Source organism: Populus alba, chromosome 5, assembly GCF_005239225.2.
Source record: "Populus alba chromosome 5, ASM523922v2, whole genome shotgun sequence".
In the NCBI taxonomy this organism is placed as follows: Eukaryota; Viridiplantae; Streptophyta; class Magnoliopsida; order Malpighiales; family Salicaceae; genus Populus; species Populus alba.
Window position 1 is genome coordinate 20,999,839 of NC_133288.1, and position 18,208 is coordinate 21,018,046.

At 33.0% G+C, this 18,208-nt stretch overlaps 2 protein-coding genes across 5 annotated transcripts; one reads left to right on the forward strand and one right to left on the reverse strand.

The window, feature by feature from the left end:
* Positions 1–1,476: 1,476 nt before the first annotated feature.
* On the reverse strand, positions 1,477–9,094 carry LOC118062159 (uncharacterized). 4 transcript variants are annotated; one of them, XM_035075862.2, is made up of 9 exons: positions 8,840–9,092; positions 8,675–8,748; positions 8,370–8,450; positions 8,115–8,207; positions 7,739–7,858; positions 7,303–7,374; positions 5,334–5,411; positions 4,772–5,201; positions 1,477–4,667 (listed from the first exon to the last, which is right to left on the reverse strand). In XM_035075862.2, exons 1-8 carry the CDS (start codon positions 8,958–8,960, stop codon positions 5,010–5,012), a joined length of 831 nt encoding a protein of 276 aa, XP_034931753.1. In that variant the 5' UTR covers positions 8,961–9,092; the 3' UTR covers positions 1,477–4,667; positions 4,772–5,009. The 4 variants fall into 4 exon arrangements, with proteins under 4 accessions (XP_034931753.1, XP_034931752.1, XP_073265343.1 ...); XM_035075861.2 differs by having other exon boundaries at positions 1,477–4,670; XM_073409242.1 differs by lacking the exon at positions 8,370–8,450 and having other exon boundaries at positions 1,477–4,670; positions 8,840–9,094.
* Positions 9,095–12,149: 3,055 nt separating this feature from the next.
* LOC118062158 (probable methyltransferase PMT3) lies at positions 12,150–16,584 on the forward strand. Its single transcript, XM_035075860.2, has 8 exons — positions 12,150–12,346; positions 12,880–13,321; positions 13,451–13,615; positions 13,733–13,915; positions 14,078–14,672; positions 15,050–15,162; positions 15,248–15,468; positions 16,015–16,584. The coding sequence occupies exons 2-8, from the start codon at positions 13,076–13,078 to the stop codon at positions 16,331–16,333; spliced, it is 1,842 nt and encodes a 613-aa protein (XP_034931751.1). The 5' UTR covers positions 12,150–12,346; positions 12,880–13,075; the 3' UTR covers positions 16,334–16,584.
* The last annotated feature ends 1,624 nt before the right edge of the window (positions 16,585–18,208 follow it).

Sequence of the window (18,208 nt, forward strand, 5' to 3'; positions counted from 1 at the left end):
TGGAAAGAAGCGTGTCGAGTATTGTTTGGTTGTCGACTAATGTTGACAAAGAACAACATACTGTTTCAAAGGCTTAATCAATCATGTACTAGTCTTTCTTGTCAATCTGAGATTCTAAGTAAAATGGCCTACCATCCCCCCTATGATTAATCTCTAAGTATTCTGGAACCATAGGTGGCATAATCTAGCTCTCGATAAATAAATAAAAATAAAATAAAATAAAAACTTGCAGGGTTTATGATTAGATTCTCGATTTGGCTGCTGGGATCCACATGTTCAATCCAAATCAAATTATTTCACCAACTTTTTTGTGACACGGTGTGTGTGGTGGGTGCTATCTCTGGCTAGGCAAACAAAGTCTTCATGTCTACGGATTGTATGATTACATGTTGGATTTCAATTAAAAGTCTTTATACTAATCCTTTTTTCGTATCTTATTAGCCTTCTTTTCTCTCTCTTTTTTTTTTAAGTTAATTTATCTAATCTTGTGGGATCAAGCTTTTATATGCTTATGCACGCAAACGCGCCTGCGCCGCAACCCGAAGGTCACCCTGCTCTAGTTCAAACTTCAAACTACTGAAGAAATTTTACCCAGCAGCCTCCTAGGGCAGTTGTTTTCTTTATTCTGTACCCTAAGGACTCTACGCCCTCCTCGCTGGTAGCTTTTTGTGAAACAGTTTTTCTTAAACTAGCTTAGCTTGTATGGGAAAAAAATCGGATAAATAGTAGATCTCAAGTTATGTTTTTAATTGGGAGTAATGTAACCAATTAAAATTCAACAGGTTATGTTAGTATCTATATTAATTTAAACAGTTATATGAAACATCAAGATATAATTTATATTATTTTTTAACATAATTTTTTAAATAAAAATATTTTAAAATTAAAATTTATAACTATGTGGTTTATGTAAACTATAATACCATATCAAAAATTTATAATAACCTAAAATTTTAAATCTTACATCATTATATAAAATTTTAAAATATAATTTATATTATTTTTTAATATTCTTAATAATTTAATATTATGATAAAGTACTGTTCTATTAAGAGTACCACAATCATTAAATTTCATCCAAAATTTAAAAAAACAAATCCTCAAAGTTATAGCACAATCATTAAATGGTACTTCATCAAAAAATTTTAAAAAAAATCCTCACAGTTATAGCACAATCATTAAATGGTACTTCATTAAAAATTTTAAAAAAAAAATCCTCAAAGTTATAGCACAATCATTAAATGGTACTTCATTTGTAATAGTGCAACTTTCATATTTGTTTTTTATTTTTAATAAAGGGTTGTGCTATTAGTAGTAGCAGCGTAACTTTTTTGAAAATAATTAAAGATTATGTTTACTGTAATAGCACAATCAATTAAAATTTAATGGATTGCATGCACTGCTCCTCCTAGTAGTGTAACGAGTTGAATCACTCTATTTTCTCAATTTTTCTCACTTATGCTTCTCTATAAAAAATTTATCACCCCTGCTTCTTTCTTTTTTCAAAAAATAATTAAGGGGGTTCCATGGAGTGCATGTAATACATGAATATTATAGCTAGATGATCTAGGTCGTCACTGACAACATGGCATTTAAAAGGGGTAAAGATCCAATAAACATTCACATGAAGGGTTCTGTCAGATGCCATTTCTGTGAGCTTCGACGAGCCCGACGCCACAAGGAAAAAGGAAAGGGAACAAAGACAAGCATATCAAACATCTCTGCATCAGATACCATATATGTCTGTATGCTTCACTTAAATGGAACATGTGAAGTGCTTTCTGGGTAGTTTTTAATCTGCCACTAGGTAAAGAAACCAATACAAGACAACATATATGGTAGATAAAAAACTAGGGCCTTAAACATCACCTGCTTGGAAAGGGAGAGCGCATGCATGCCAAACATACAAGGCTGCTCTACTTTTGGAGTCTAGTTTATTGTTAACTTCTATCGATGACTTGCAAATATGCATGAAAGATCATGGAATAATTAAAATAGCGAGTTGCATCTCCAAGCCATTAACATAATCCTTCAAGCACAGTTTAATTATACATACTTGACAAACAATAAATTAATATACAAGAATACAACAAAGAAATTGTCACCCTATATATATATATCAGCTAATAGTATACGGATATCCAATATTCTTCCAGTACAAAATATATTTTTCCTTGTTTGAAAGATTTCACAATTAAATAAATTAAAGAAGAAGCATGAGATAGATTAATCAATACTATGCAAACATGGGTTTACTATTGATTCATGTCCTCATAGGATACTTGCAGATATAACTGAATTCATAATTACTAAATATTGCGATTGATGGCGATGCGTTCCAAATTATTTATGAAAGAACCTTACATAGTTAACTATATAGAGGATTTTGTATAATATTTATGGTGTAAAGGGCCTTAATTATTTTATTAAACTCTTAATCATTCAGGAAAAAGGGTCACATGCATGCATGTCCTGTCATCCTAGCTAGTTGAATGGCTACTCCAGGCTTTCTATGTACATGTATATATCTTAAAGATTCCCTCTACCCCATGATGGATCATTTTGGACTTTTACTCTTAGTTTCTACTTCATTTTCTTCCACCACGTAATTAAGAAGCTACATTCGTTGAGCTTTATGTAAATTATTCTCTTTAAGCTTTACTTTCATGAATGTGAAGAAACAGCATGGAACCAAAGAACTAGCTTATATATAGCATCCTATCTATATATAAGCTCAAAAGTCTAGACACGAACCAAGTTGATTTCGTCCATACAGACCCTTCTAACTTCTATTTCAGCAATTTTGAACTTTTTATGCGAGCCCGTGGGGAGGCAGAAGGAGGCCACTGCCCCCACTTGCCCCAAATTTTTGAAAAAAAGTTCCTTGTACCAGACAACTTCTGGTATTTTTCTTCGTCTTTGAAGACTTTCAAGTGGGGGTTCCCAACCTTTCTTTGATTTCATGAATGAAATGTTTTCTTTTGCCACGCATAAATCATTTGAATTGGATAAAAAGGAATAAAATATTATGGAGTAAAATCTTTATTCTTATCATGTCCTAAATTATAACCATTTAATTTTAATTCAATAATTAAAACTTAATAAAGATGATAATCATGTTTCTTAAAAAACAGGAACCCCCCCCCCATATCCTGTAACAAGTCATCATTATATATAGACATAGTTTTTAAATACTCTTTTTGGGATTTTCGGGAGTTCAATAGCTTTTTGTTTTTTGGTGTTTTTTAAAAGAATATTTGCTGTTTTTTTCAGTGTTTTTTGATAACTTTATTTCAAAAATAAAAACAAATCTGAATTTCAATGTATTTTCAAATAAAAAAATATTTTTTAAAAAACATCATGCATCATAATATTAAACACTCTTATTTGATTAAAGATAAAGATATGAAGAGCTTTTATTCCAACCATTAAATAAAATCTATGTTTTATGGGCTTTTCTGACACCTGCACTAAAGTCATGCATTGATATTAATAATTGAAAGGTTTTAACCTTCACAATGAGCTTACACAATTACAGAAATTAAAACCATTCGATTATAAAAATGAAACCTTCCATATGTTATTATGTTAACATCGAGAACGTGTTAGAAAACCCATATTTAATTCTAGTGATACCACCCAAATATGGAAATGAAACGCCCCATTTGCTTTATCTATTTTCTTCAACCTGTTTCACAGATAAAATATATGAAGAAAAAATCTAAAATCCAAGAGAGACAAGGGGTAGTTTTCATATTTGATAGAAATGTGTATGGTAAGTTTTAGAAAAATCTTGAATAAGTTTTGGCTCGTAGGGCATGACAAGCCTGTCCTAGGACGAAGGATAGAACAAAAAATTTAACCTGTCAATGCACAGGTGAAAAGAATGAGGGTGCTTTTGTGACGGTGACATCCACTAGGTGCAAATGTTTCAGCACAGGCATGTTGTTTAAAAAATATCACAAGCAGTGGGTCGGACTCCTATACACGGATCTGTGCTTTTTTTAATTGTGCAACTCACTAACACAGATCCAGACCATGCAGGATACACCCACCAGCTAGAATCTATTAAATGTTCCTTCCATGCCCTTGTTCATGCTCTGGGATGATTTCCTCTCAACTATCATTTAATTTGTGTATGCTAAGATGCCCTAAAACTGCATGAAGTTGAAGGGTATGCATACAAGGTTACTACAGTGTCACCACCAGAACCTTTTATCTTTGGTCAAACCACAGGTCCTATCAGCTTGACAGATAGGAAATGACAAATTTTGGGATCCTGAGAAATATTCAACATCAACATTCTTTTCATTTTCACTATGGGAGCATGATCCTGCAGATCACCTATGTCTAGAGGGCTCAGCTTCATGTTGCCCACAGGAAAATGACTAAAAATAAACTGCTAATGATATGACATGAGAATATTGTGTTTAAAGAGTACTAAATTATGCATAGCCTAGTAAATTTTGGCACGTTAGAAATGTACAATTTAGATAACAGTAATTCAAATAATTCAATTGCTCTCTCATATTGTATTCTACATAAGAACGCGACAGTGGTTAAAGGGCAGCTCATCTAATTTTCATCACAATAAGTATAGTGAAGACAAAGCTATCAGCGCATCAAGTTGTAAAATAGATGGTGAGCAGACCTTGCACAGACCCATGCTACTGCATGAAGGTATATTATATTAACTTGATTCAATTAATCATGGAAAAGTTACATCTTGAAAAACATAACAGATGCAGAATAATAGGAAATAAGTAAAGACCTGGTGGAGAAGAAACTCAGCATCATCTAGAATTCATTTGTATGCTGATGCAAGTGATTTCTCAATCCTTTTTCTTATTTTGTTGTCACTTTGAACCGTGGAACAATTCCTACCCATCATCAGCAGAACATAACCAAAACAGAAAGCTGACAATTGAAAGATTTAGATTTCAGAGAACTAAACCTCATCCAAGATTGACATCATATGAATCCATATGGAATAGGTAAAGTCTGGAGTTTTAATCCTTTGAAACCCGAACAAGTAATCCAGTTGGTGTGTTGACAGTTTTAAGGTGACCTGAGCCAATCAGGTCACGAAGGTGAAATCTCATATCAAGCAGAGACAGTCGAAGACGCTTCTTCTCCAAAGGGGCCAGCATCATTTCTTTATATCTCTGTCGGTTTAAAAGAGATAAGAGCTCCTTCCTTCCCTGAATCAAGAGTGAGTAGTTATTAATAATAATTTTAAAGATAACAAAGACTGATATAATAACCAGAATCTTTGATTGTCCTATAACCAGAAAACCAACAATCCTGATAATATAAATAAACTGTTTCTGTACCTGAGAAAGGCCCTTGAGTATTGAACCAATATTTGGAATTGCAAACCAGTACATGTTGGGATCAATCAGTTGGCGAGTCTAGCAGGTAAATATCCAAGTTAGATTGAACAGGAACATGAATCATCGAAAATGTTGGCAGAGAAACAACAAATAAAAATGAATAAATAACAAGCAACAAAAATTCATAAAAACACATTTAAAAAGAAAAGATAATCAGCATTTGATTTAACCCACTACAAAAATAAGCAATATGGACTGCTTTGGAATAGCAAGCATATTTAAACTTTCAGAGTTATCCGCCTTGCTGCCCCAAATAAGCAAGTGTGCTTAAACTATCACTGTGCACTAAACAGACACAAACCATGTACGGGGTATGATAGGATACATAAACCATTTATATGTCTGCATATGTGCAAGCATCCCAAATGGAAAAGTTCAGTCTCTGCCTACAGACTTGTGTGGATAGTAAAAGATCATGTTTGTCAAAGAACCATTTCACCCAAAAGCTTAAGCTTTTAGGTGAGGTTCCAAGAATAGTTTTATATTACTCTCTAACACGCCCCCTCAAGTGAAAACCTCTTGAGCTTGAAACTTGTACAAGTTCACACCACTCTATGCTTAATTTTTATTAATTAGAATGGAGTGGCGAGATTTGAACTCGTGACCGTTTGGTCAGTAAAACTCTGATTCTATGTCAAAAAATCATCTCACCCAAAAGCTTAAGCTTAGGTGAGGTTCCAAGAATAGTTTTATATTACTCTCTAACAATGTTCACATCAGGTTTAAAAGTACCCATTGGTACAACACTCAGTTGCATGATTAGGTCCCAATTTATCTAACAGCAATGAGCAAGTGAATTTTCAAATTTCAGCAGGGGTTCAGGAGCAAAACCTTAAATTTGTTAATGGACAATATTTTCAGTTCAAAAGTCGGCTGATTCTTTTGAATTGTTTAGCAATGTTTGGCATAGGGACTCCAATTACTTTCATTCATTCTTGCTCTTACTCACCCAGTCATCTAATCCCCCTTCCCTCTTTCCTCCAGGCAAATTTGAGCTGAATTATATACCATTCTAACAGAAGTTGGAGGCAAATCTAAAGACCAGCTAATTGGATAACAGTTGAAGGTTTTGCAAAGTATAAGTTCAAAATCTGAACTCCCAGAAAAGATTCTAGCTTGTATATTTCTAGCCAATAGATTTTATTTAGGTTAGAAGATCTAGAAGCCAAGATCTAATAAAATCATAACAACAAAGGTGTCAAAAGGGAATGATATGTCCAAAAGCCTCTATCCACCAGTTTACTACCCAAGCATTTCATAACAGTACAACACCGAATTACCTTTCACACAGTTTCTTCTGAACTCTGAAACTTTACTTCTTTAACCAACAACTATGCTTTAACATCATCCATCACAGCACCTTACTGTCCAGGATATGTCAATTGGCAGTGCTACTACAGTCCCATTGATTCCATTTGAACCTGGAATCCCAGGGAAGAAATCATCAAAACTGAAAATAAGTTGATCCCCCTTGGAAGGAAGCTACAAGCTACCATTTTAATCTTGGTATCTTGAACCCATATCTTTCAGGTGCACAGCCAAGCAATATTCTCACTCAAAATCCAACGATAACAAATATTCAAGTAATAGGGATCTTTATCAATGTTTTATTGGGCATGGCAACCAGCATTTTTTTGGGTGAACCTTAAGGGTTTTTGTGCACACAAACCAAGCTGCCAGCCAGAAGCTCCAAATGGCTCCAATGGGGCTGGTTGTCATTTCTTCTTTCATTTGTGTCCAGAACAAACCTAGTTTGACCAGGTAAATTCACCATAGGGAGTAAGATATTTCTAAAGGTAGAATAAAATGTGCATAGAATAATCTGCAATATCCTTAACCTAGCATAGCCACTCATTAATTCAAGCAAGTGCACAAAGGAACAGGTTATGAGAATTCAGAATTTACTTACAAGAAGACCAGCATTGATTAAAAGAGAGATGTGCTCGTCCTTCACCTTTCCACCATGTGACAAGAGTAAGCGCTGTTTCAAAGGGTTGCAAAATTGTGAGGACATGTCTCGCACACACACATACATAACCAATGCTCTATAAGATATCTACAGCTACCAAATCTGAAGACAGTTAGGATTAAGGTCCTTGTTGAGTAATTAGGATTCAATGATTTATTGGTTATTAGTTACTGACTTCACTAATACCAAAGCAATGCAAATACTGAAATACAAGACAGAATGAAAATAAAAATATTATCATAATGCTAAATTATGTTTTTTTGAACATGATATTTGATTGTTGGGAGCTTAAAGGTAAGGAAGGTAATTTCTTAGTTTCTTCATAGGCAGGCATGACAGTAAATAAACAGCACAAGTAGATATCCATAGAGCTTACGAGCTCTTGATCGTCAATACTAGGATCCTGCTTGTTATCAATAACATGTGCTTTAAACCACTCAAAAACTTCAAGATTACGTTGCTTCTTTTCTTCCATTCTTTTCACAACACGATCTACCTGCACATAAAATAAAGAAAAGTGAAAATATATCAGTAGAGTGGCAGAATCTTAAAGTTTGTACTATCTAATCATACACAGTACACAACAAACCAACAACACCGCACACACAAAACCTTAAAATCCAAAATTTCAAGCACATTCATTTCTAACCTGAAAAGTTGATTGCTAAAACATACAAATGCTTGTCAAGAAAAACACCAACATGTGTGATCGATCTAAATCACGCACAAGTCAACAAATATAAGCAACCAACCTGGGTTAAATAATCATCCAAAAACATTATAGCATGGTCATCTTGTCCAGTATTAAGTTTGAAAACACGCAATACCTTCTCTCTCCTCATGGACTGCAAACATATCATATCACATTTCAGACAGTACATTGTAAAAAGCATCTCATTCAACGAGAAAAAAAAAAAGCTAGATGTTTATCTCAAATTTTTTAATCAATAATGCTATCAACGTCATAACCAAGGGATTCGAGTATGCTGTTATCAATTAAATCAGACCTCTAATTCTCTATCGACTTGTGTTCTGTCCTTTACACTGCTATACAATTGTGAATGTAAAATGAAAGGCTGAATCGACACCTGAAATCACAACCATTGCTACATAATGTTAACAGAGCAAGGGAAAAATCACTGCGATGAGCATACGATTAATGACCGATAAACAGAGCCAAATCAACACGGTGACAAAAACGATTACACAACAAGCCAAAAGCTCGAAGAAGAGTCAATTAACCTCAACAAGGTAAAAAACTAACAATCTACTTCATAATTTAAATAAATAAAAAATGAGGGGGGCGATTGACCTTGTCGATATGTGGAAACTGAGCTCGCATTATGCGAAGAGCCACCATTGTATCGCTAAACGTGAGACTGTCCACTTCATAAGTGGAAATCACAAAACTCGGTGAGTCAAAACTGATTTCGAAGGAGAAAATCATGAAGATACAAGGTAAGAAAGAAATATTTACCGAGTGAGAGAGTTTGATCGGTAGAGCTTGTTTCTTCATCTTCGATCTCTTCTTTTTGTTGTTGTTCTTCTTCTTGTCGAAGGCGTTTTCTATTTTTTGATGATTCTGCAACGGAATCCATTGATTTTTGTGCTGTGTTTGGGACTCGGGAGGTTGAAATTTTTTAAATTCACAATTTAGCAGGTTGAAGGGGAATCCCTAATTTTTTATTCAGCGCCGTCGCTTAACAGGTTCTATTCATTCGCGCCTCTTTTTTATTTTATTAAAAAAAAAAAACTAAATCCCTTTAAGAAAGTTAATATATATAGACACAAATTACAAATTATTATAATAATAAATAGTATGATTATAAATTTGTTCATGAAAAAAACACTAAAGCTTACCGTAAGATTATCTTTTTGACACGATTAGTTTTTTTTAAATTATACGGGTTAGATTAATATTTTTATTGTACAGTAAAATTATTAATTTAACCTTAAAATAAAATAATTTAATACCTACTATTTAATGATATTTTTGTATTTTTATATTTTTAAAATAATGTAGATATTTTGATGCTTTAAAAACAATATCAATTTAACTCTTGTTCAAGGGTTTTATTTATCATTTTACATTATTTTTATTATATTTTTCAAGAATGCTTATGGCATTATTGTTGATTATATTTATTAAATATAATTAAAAAATCATGTTGTCATCTACGCTACACGCGCTAGTATGTGGACAACTCCACGTTGTTGCAGCAAAGTGTGGGGGTCGTTCGACCATCAAATGTTACCTTCTGAGGCTATGTTTGAAAGATTTCGATGTCTCAGACTAGATGAGACGACGCATGTTTAAAGAGTCGCAATATTTTGGCATTAGCGGCCATTTCTTTTTCCACCCTGTCTTCTATCTCCCCCACCTAGATTTTTACACTAGTCTCTTAAAAAATGAAAACAACTCTTTAATTTGTTGGTTATTTAGATTGTGTCCATTTTCTTATTATTATAATTCTATTTTATTGAATAATTTATTGAATTTGATCCTTATTTTTTTTAATTTCTATTTGTTTTCCTTTTTTATTTCTTTAAAATGACGTTTTACTAATTATTTTTATATTATTACTTATCAAATATTGTTAAGCCTTTTTTCATAAAAACATTTCCATGTAAAATAGTTTTCATTCAAAAAATGTTTTACTTAAAACAAACACATTAAAAAAAAAACAAAATGTTAAAAAAATAAACTCATAGTTAGTTGTCAATATTTTTCAAAATCAAACAAGAGGAAAAATACTTTTCAAGAATATAAATAAATAAATTTAGTTTTTTAAGTGTCAATTACTTCTTTTTTCTTTTTACATAAGAAGACAGACTGTTAGTTTTGAGAGAGAAATTTCTAACTCTGGTAGATTTATCCTAATAAGAAAAGAGTTAGAGATAATTTAATATTATTGTAGTTTTTTATTTTTATCCAGAGAAAAAGAATATTTAGTTAGCTAAATAACTTTTGTTTTTTGTATTGGTCCATATATAATAATTGTGTTTCAAGACTTGGTTTTGTGAAAACTAAAATAATCTATTTTTTTATTTTTAAAAAATAATTTTTTATTTATTTTGCATATAAAAATCCACGCATAGCATTTTTAATCAAACATATAATTTTAAAAAACTATTTTTAAAAACCACAACTAAAAACATTTTTTTAAACTTATTTTTTAAAAATTTTAACCCCAAAAGCTAACACACAAAACAGACACTTAGAAGAGTTCTTCAAGGGAAAATGATTGAGTTTTTTCATTTTTTATGATTTAAATAAAAAAAAATTTTTAAAAAAAGTTATAAGGTTTATTTGTTTTTATGGTTGAGAAGTATTTTTGTAAAATTTTTTAAAAAACATTGCTTTAAAATATTTTTTATTTATTAAATTATTTTAATATACTGATATTAAAAAAAATTAAAATATAAAAATATATTATTTTAATATATTTTAAATAAAAAATACTTTAAAAACAGTCCTACCATAATATCAAACCATATGTTAAATTATTATATGGCAAAAGGGCCAAAAAATTGTAACGGAGAATGTCAGCCTGTCTAGGCCACCCCTGGCCGACCTAGATTCGTCCTTGGTCGAGATAAACCACGTCAGTGTGGAATACTGCACGAATATTTGAGGGTTTATATATATATATATAAGAGAATTATTTATAATAAGTGTGAAATATACATATTGGATATCTATATTAAATATTTTATAATTTGAATATTTATAGATATATTCATGAAGATATGTATATTTTATAAAAATAAGAAGGAATTAGGAAAACATGCCGTTTCTTAAACGAGAAAGCTAAAAAATGAGTAACAAATCTCAGCTTCAAGGATAATAATAGAATTAAGAAGGTAGAAATAACTTGCCAAATATACCCTTAAATCCTCAACTTGACCATAGCAATGCCTTAAAGACGAACAGCTATAAACCACATGACAACTTGCTGCAACACACTCACTGCCGACACAAGGAAGAATACAAACACACACATGTTATTTATTCCTAATATTTATCTATTTTTTAATTAATTATTTATAAAAAAACTCAAAATTTTCAATTTTCAAAACTCATGATTTACTAAAGTCGTTTTATTCCTAAAACTTTATTTATGATTATTAATTAATCTAATAAGTCAAGGAATTCTATTAAAATTTAAATAGACTACTAAATAGAATAAAATGATGTTAGCCATTTTAGCTAAAAAACTTTTAATATTAAAAAAAAAACCTATTTTTTTTAGTTGTGTTGTTACCAAAAATACAATTACAATGTACTAGTGTTATTTTTAACAACTTAATCAGTTAAAATATGTTATTTTTCTATTTTTTTTTAAATACAATACTTTTTAAATAAATAAAACTATAAGATCAGGGGTGGAGCAAGAATTTTTTTTAAAAAAGGCTAAATTAAAAAAATTATTTTAAAAAGATTAAAATTTCAGTTATTTCACTAAAAAAATTATAAATATTAACAAAGAAAAAGCTGGAAAAATTTCCCTATAGTAACTCTGTGATGTTATTTGTTTTTATATAAAAAAATCTCCATAGCGGACCCACCTTGCATCGCATAAACTCTTTCCATTTTTGGTGTATAAAATTATTAGATTATTCCTTTTAGGCAGGTGACTTGCTTGCTTTATTCACATTCATAATCAAATCCGCTTTATTGTTAAAATTATAGCTTAAAAAGAATGAAGGAAATCAAAGCTGATAAAAACATAGAAATCTATCGAAAAATAAAAGAAATTGAAAAAAATAAAAGTATTAATATTTAAATAAAAATAATAAAAAACTTTGAAAAAAAATTATATTTATAATAATATCGCATTCATACTCTGTTCTCAGATCCACTTATCATCCCCATTATCATCATATATTGACTTCATTGCTTGCATTTCAAGATCTACACTGTGCCATTTTCTCCCCCTCAGAGCACCATTCTCATCCTCAATTCCCATCTCATTTTCAGCTGGTGAGTTTTCTTGTAGTCTGTCAATTTTCCTCTCCAGAAAAATCAACACAGTTCGCTACTTTCTTCTTGATTCGAAGAAATTTTTCTGGGTCTGATGCTTACCAAGATTGCAACTTTCAAGTCTTGAATTTTTTTTACTTGTCAGGGTCTCTCAATCAATCTCTTTTAATGCTTAACCGTGTCAAATTATAGCTGGCAAGTAGTTATTGTCGGTGCATTTATTTTTATATTATTAGTAATTTATTGCCATTATGTAATTAATGATCCTTGATTGAACTGGGTTTACTTGATTATTTAGTCTTAAGTCTGTCTCAGATCTATCTCTTTCCTTTTTTTTTATTGAATTTATGGCCTACAAATATGGGATTTTGTTTTAGCTAATGTTTTTACATAGATTTCGCTAGTTAGGTATTAGCAATCCAGGATCTTTTTATTTATATATTATATATTATATATTGTGTTCTAGATATGATAAATATTTGCTTTCAGTAATGGATGATAAGTCCTAACTTAATTTTATTTTTGGAAACAAGGCTGGTGATGACAAGGAGCTTCAGGCAATCACTGGAGTGAATTAAACAACCTAGGTACTAGATTCGGTGCTGAACTTTTGCTCACGGTCCATCCATTACCTCTTGTGAATATCCTGGAGAGGGAAATGAGCTTCTGATTTTAACCTTTAGTGAAAGTAGAAGGGATATTTTCATTTTCTGCTCCTGGTTGCGAAAGATGTCAAGGGGAAAAGGTGATGGGGATCAAAAGAAGCGGCTGGTAACTTGGATAGTGGTATTGGGTATCATTTGTGGTTGTGTTTACTTGTATTCTCGGAACAGTGGAACATCTGCTCTGGAATATGGAAGTAAATCTCTAAGGAAGTTGGGTTCTTCTTATTTGGGTGGAGATGATGATGGTGATGAAGCTTCCAGCAAATCCGGTGAAGAAGTGCAGGGTGATGTTACACTTAAAAGCATTCCGGTGAGCAATTTTAAGTTGAGCTAACGTTTTTATTTACTTGCACTAAGTTTCAGATCTTTGATTGTTAGTACCAATTGCACTAATACAAGCTGTGTTGTGTTTCTTTTATAATTTTTGTCAACATTGAAGGTTTGTGATGATCGCCACTCGGAGCTGATTCCTTGTCTAGACAGAAATCTTATATACCAGACAAGATTGAAGCTGGATTTGTCTTTGATGGAGCACTATGAAAGACACTGCCCAGTACCAGAAAGACGCTTCAATTGCTTGATCCCTCCTCCACCAGGGTACAAGGTCGGGTCTTTCTCAAGTATAGTATAGTTGGTGGACATGTTGAAAAGTGGATTGTTTTTGCTGTGCAAAGTAAACCAATATAGTATTGATATGTTTTTTTGATTATTGATGGTTCAGGTCCCAATCAAGTGGCCCAAAAGCAGAGATGAGGTCTGGAAAGTAAATATACCTCACACCCACCTGGCAAATGAAAAATCTGATCAAAACTGGATGGTTGTCAAAGGTAACAAGATTTCATTCCCTGGAGGAGGAACACACTTCCATTACGGAGCTGATAAGTATATAGCCTCAATTGCAAATGTAAGTTAATAGTATTTCCCATGTAAATATGTGATCCTCAGACTCTCCAATTAATTTCAAGTTTGAAAGGCTGGTGATATGATATTTTTTGCGAGTGATTTTATATACTTAGCTTTCCAAACTATCCTGGTTTTTAATATTATTTATCTTTCTCGCTGGCAGATGCTAAACTTTTCAAATAACATTTTAAACAATGAAGGAAGGCTCCGGACAGTCCTTGATGTTGGTTGTGGAGTTGCAAGTTTTGGGGGATATCTGCTCTCTTCTGATATTATTTCAATGTCATTGGCACCAAACGATGTTCATCAAAACCAGATCCAGTTTGCCTTGGAGAGAGGAATTCCTGCATATCTTGGTGTTTTAGGGACTAAGAGACTTCCATACCCAAGTAGATCTTTTGAATTTGCACATTGTTCTCGCTGTAGGATTGATTGGCTTCAAAGGGACGGAATCCTTCTGCTCGAGCTAGATAGGTTGCTGAGACCAGGAGGCTATTTTGCCTACTCATCTCCTGAGGCCTATGCGCAAGATGAAGAGGATCTGAGGATCTGGAGAGAAATGAGTGCCCTTGTGGAAAGAATGTGCTGGAAGATAGCTGTGAAAAGGAATCAAACTGTTATCTGGGTCAAGCCTCTAACAAACGACTGTTACATGGAAAGAGAACCTGGTACTCAACCTCCTCTCTGCAAATCTGATGATGATCCAGATGCAGTGTGGGGTGTGCCAATGAAAGCTTGCATCACTCCTTACTCTGATCGTGAGTACTGTATACTCCTTTTAATTTTTTTCGAGGACTTTCAATATTAGTACTAGTAGTCTCATTACCATTATTTTCTAGCATGACCTTTGTATAGAAACAAATTAATTTTGGAAGATACAACAGCAATTTGCATATTTTACTTGCATCATCAATGCAAGCTCATGCAATTAGTATGATGCTTTACCTGCCCTTTTTTGAGTTTTTAGTGGCACAAACAGTTAACATGTCAAAATGTGTTTGTTAAATTGTCTAATCTTTTAATTTTCATATACCACTGCTGAAAAAAAAAAAAAAAAACAAAAGAAAATAATTGTTGGTGAAGTCAGATGTTCCTTGCCTTGCATTTGTTTGATTTCGTGTTGCCCTCATTTCAGAACAACATAAAGCAAAAGGGACTGGATTGGCTCCGTGGCCTGCTCGGTTGACTACTCCACCTCCTCGTCTTGCTGACTTTGGCTATTCTGCTGAAATGTTTGAAAAGGACACGGTGAGCTATCAGAAACTTTCAATCTGTTTGCATTTATATATATGCTAGGAAGAAGCTGGTTTGTAACAGGATTGATATGTTGCAGGAAGTTTGGCAGCACAGGGTTGAGAATTATTGGAATCTTTTGAGCCCAAAGATTCAGCCTGATACACTGAGAAATTTGATGGACATGAAGGCAAACCTAGGGTCATTTGCAGCTGCCCTGAAGAGCAAAGACGTATGGGTTATGAATGTTGTGCCTGAAGATGGACCCAACACTCTCAAGATAATATATGATAGAGGCCTGATGGGCTCTGTGCACAGCTGGTGAGTTCGCAAAAATTTTCTAATATGTGACATTAGGAATATTCAAATGTGTTGAGGGTAAAATTTATGAAAAGAAACCAAACCTCTGTCTGTGTTAGTAAAAATTCTTAAGATTTATTTTATTGATAAATTTTATCAGAAACCAGAAGCAGAATTAGAGCTGCACCTGCTCTTAAGGTCATATAGGTTTCTACAATAAATCCATCCCATGTGTTTTCATCAGATTATAGAAATTTTCAGTCAATACCATTGTTCTAACCAGTTATCAGTTGGTTTGAAGACATAGAAAAATAAAAGGATAGAAAGATATGATACAGCAGAAATTTTGATGCAAACTCATCTCTGAGTAACCATTTCAAGTTCTACTTTGACTACACATAAGCTCTGTTAACTCTCTTATCACGAAAATTCTTCTGGTGGTGGATTGATGTAATAACATGGCAGATGTGGTACTTTCCAGGAGAGGAGAGCAAAAACATAGTGGAATTGCTGATTGTATTTTCTTGTTCATACACAGGCTAAAATGATTTTTTTTTCCACTGACAGGTGTGAATCCTACTCGACCTACCCACGAACTTATGATTTACTGCATGCCTGGACTGTCTTCTCCGACATCGCAAAGAAAGATTGCAGTGCTGTGGATCTGTTAATTGAGATGGACCGCATCTTGAGACCCACAGGCTTCATAATTATCCGTGACAATCCATCAGTAGTGGAATTCGTAAAGAAACATATGTCAGCACTGCATTGGGAGGCAGTGGCTACAGGTGATGCTGAGGAAAACGAGCAAGGTGGGGATGAGCTGGTGTTCATCGTCCAAAAGAAGATGTGGCTAACAAGCAAAAGTTTCAGTGTCACTGAATAAAACAGCCAACCCGGATTTCCATACTCTCTACCTTTTACCTGAACATTGCAGGGCTTAAGGTAGCCGTGGTTTATATGATTTTGTAGCATTTGATGTTGAGTTTATTTCTTCTTGAGCAATCTTATATGAAAGCCTGTTTTATCCAGGTTATTTCTTTTGTGTTATTTCATTATAAATCCAAATTGTTAGTTTGATTAGCTGACAATTGATTAAATTAAATCAAATCAAGGCTGCTATAGGAATTATGGAAACTGATCCTCTCATTATTTTATAGGAGTCTCCCGAGAGATGATTGTATTTTACATTAGTTTGAAATGTCATTTTGAGTGTTGATATGTCTATATAACTGCCCCATCAATCTTACCATGTAAAAGCTTCCATAGCTTTATTACTCGGTCAAAGAACACACCCCATATTTTGGAAGGCGCTACAGAACAGGAATTTCCTTTTCTTCTGAAAGTGGAAGCTTCATGAATGTGAACTGTTGCATGGATAATCAGATTCAGAACCCCTTGGCTATTTTGTCCCTATGTTTCTAGCACGTATTATTCATTTTCAGGAATATTTACTTTTCTATTAAATTTTAATGCAAATTTTTTACTGAATCTTCAACTCAATTACCCCTCGCCCCTTGTAAAAATACGAGGTTGATGTTGTGATAGAAGCAAAATGGTTGACCTGGGGTGGCCGGTTATTTGTGGCCAACTAGATTCCCTCCTGGTTAGATTCTACACTTGACCAAACCCAGCTAACATCCTTCCCTTCCCTTCCCCTGGCGAGACAACTCAAGTTCATCCTTTTTTGCACTTGATAACCACAAACAACTAGCTGATAACTAGCTTTCCCTGAAAATTCTATGTTGAGTAAATATCTCTGTTTTTTTTTCTTTTATATATTGAATTAAATGGATGTTTTCTCAAGAAAAAATGCCATTGTTTTAATTTATTAATTCCATTTATTTAATTCCTTCCATGCTCTCTCCACTTTTATCCCGTCCAGGCACCTGGCATCAAATACTCAGATAATTTCTATTCAGATCCATCAAGTTCTTGACTTGCCTTGCAAGATCCAAACTTATCAACTTTCTCCTCACAAATGGAGAGTGCAGAAATAGGGAGAGCAGCAGCGTTGTCATTTTCATATCTGTACTGCTTTTGTTAGTATACAATTATGCATGGAATGGATCAGTCATAAGGTTTGCAGCTTTCCTTTCCTTTCATTTATTATTATTATTAATTATTTTTTTTAATCTGGGTTTGATGATGTGGTTGCACTAATTAAAGACACAAGTTTTCAAGTGGTGGGATTTTTGTGATGTGGGTCGTTTTAGTCAATCTCTTTCGATGCTTAATGAATCACGTTATGGCTGGCAACTTGCAACTTGCTGTTTGTCGGTGCTTTACTTTTGATATTATAATCATAGCAATAACTAAAGCATGTGGGGGAAATCACAATTCCTTCCCTCAGGCTACATGTCTCTTTCTTTCTTTTTCTTTTTCTTGTGTTTGAAAATTTAGTTTTTTTTTTTTTTTGGTTTTTCTTTTATGATATTTTTTTTAAAATTTTTTAGAGGAACATCTAGAGGAAATCACAAGTGATGTTTTTATTAATCATCAAGATTGTTTTTAGACCTATAAAATTAATCAATTTAAATCAAGTTAATTCTTACATAATTCAATTGAAAACTTGAGCAAAGATATTTGGGTTAGGAATGTCGTGGCTGAATCTGGACTCAACACTCTCAAAATAATATATGACAGAGGCTCAAAATAAGATTTGTGGATTTAGGTAAAAGCTCAAAAAACTGCTCTCTTGATACGGCCTATCAGGAATTAAACAAAGCATTGGGAGTGTCTACTCTAAGAATAATATATA

What these genes read in the sequence shown, in the direction of transcription:
- LOC118062159 (XM_035075862.2), bottom strand. Translation starts at nt 8,960, where the DNA reads ATGGATTCCGTTGCAGAATCATCAAAAAATAGAAAACGCCTTCGACAA. An exon ending in TGGATGATTATTTAACCCAG is followed by an intron (nt 7,859 to 8,114) that starts GTTGGTTGCTTA and finishes TTTTATGTGCAG; the next exon opens with GTAGATCGTGTTGTGAAAAG. An exon ending in TAATCAATGCTGGTCTTCTT is followed by an intron (nt 5,412 to 7,302) that starts GTAAGTAAATTC and finishes TTTACCTGCTAG; the next exon opens with ACTCGCCAACTGATTGATCC.
- LOC118062158 (XM_035075860.2), top strand. Translation starts at nt 13,076, where the DNA reads ATGTCAAGGGGAAAAGGTGATGGGGATCAAAAGAAGCGGCTGGTAACT. An exon ending in CTCCTCCACCAGGGTACAAG is followed by an intron (nt 13,616 to 13,732) that starts GTCGGGTCTTTC and finishes TTGATGGTTCAG; the next exon opens with GTCCCAATCAAGTGGCCCAA. An exon ending in CATCACTCCTTACTCTGATC is followed by an intron (nt 14,673 to 15,049) that starts GTGAGTACTGTA and finishes CCCTCATTTCAG; the next exon opens with AACAACATAAAGCAAAAGGG.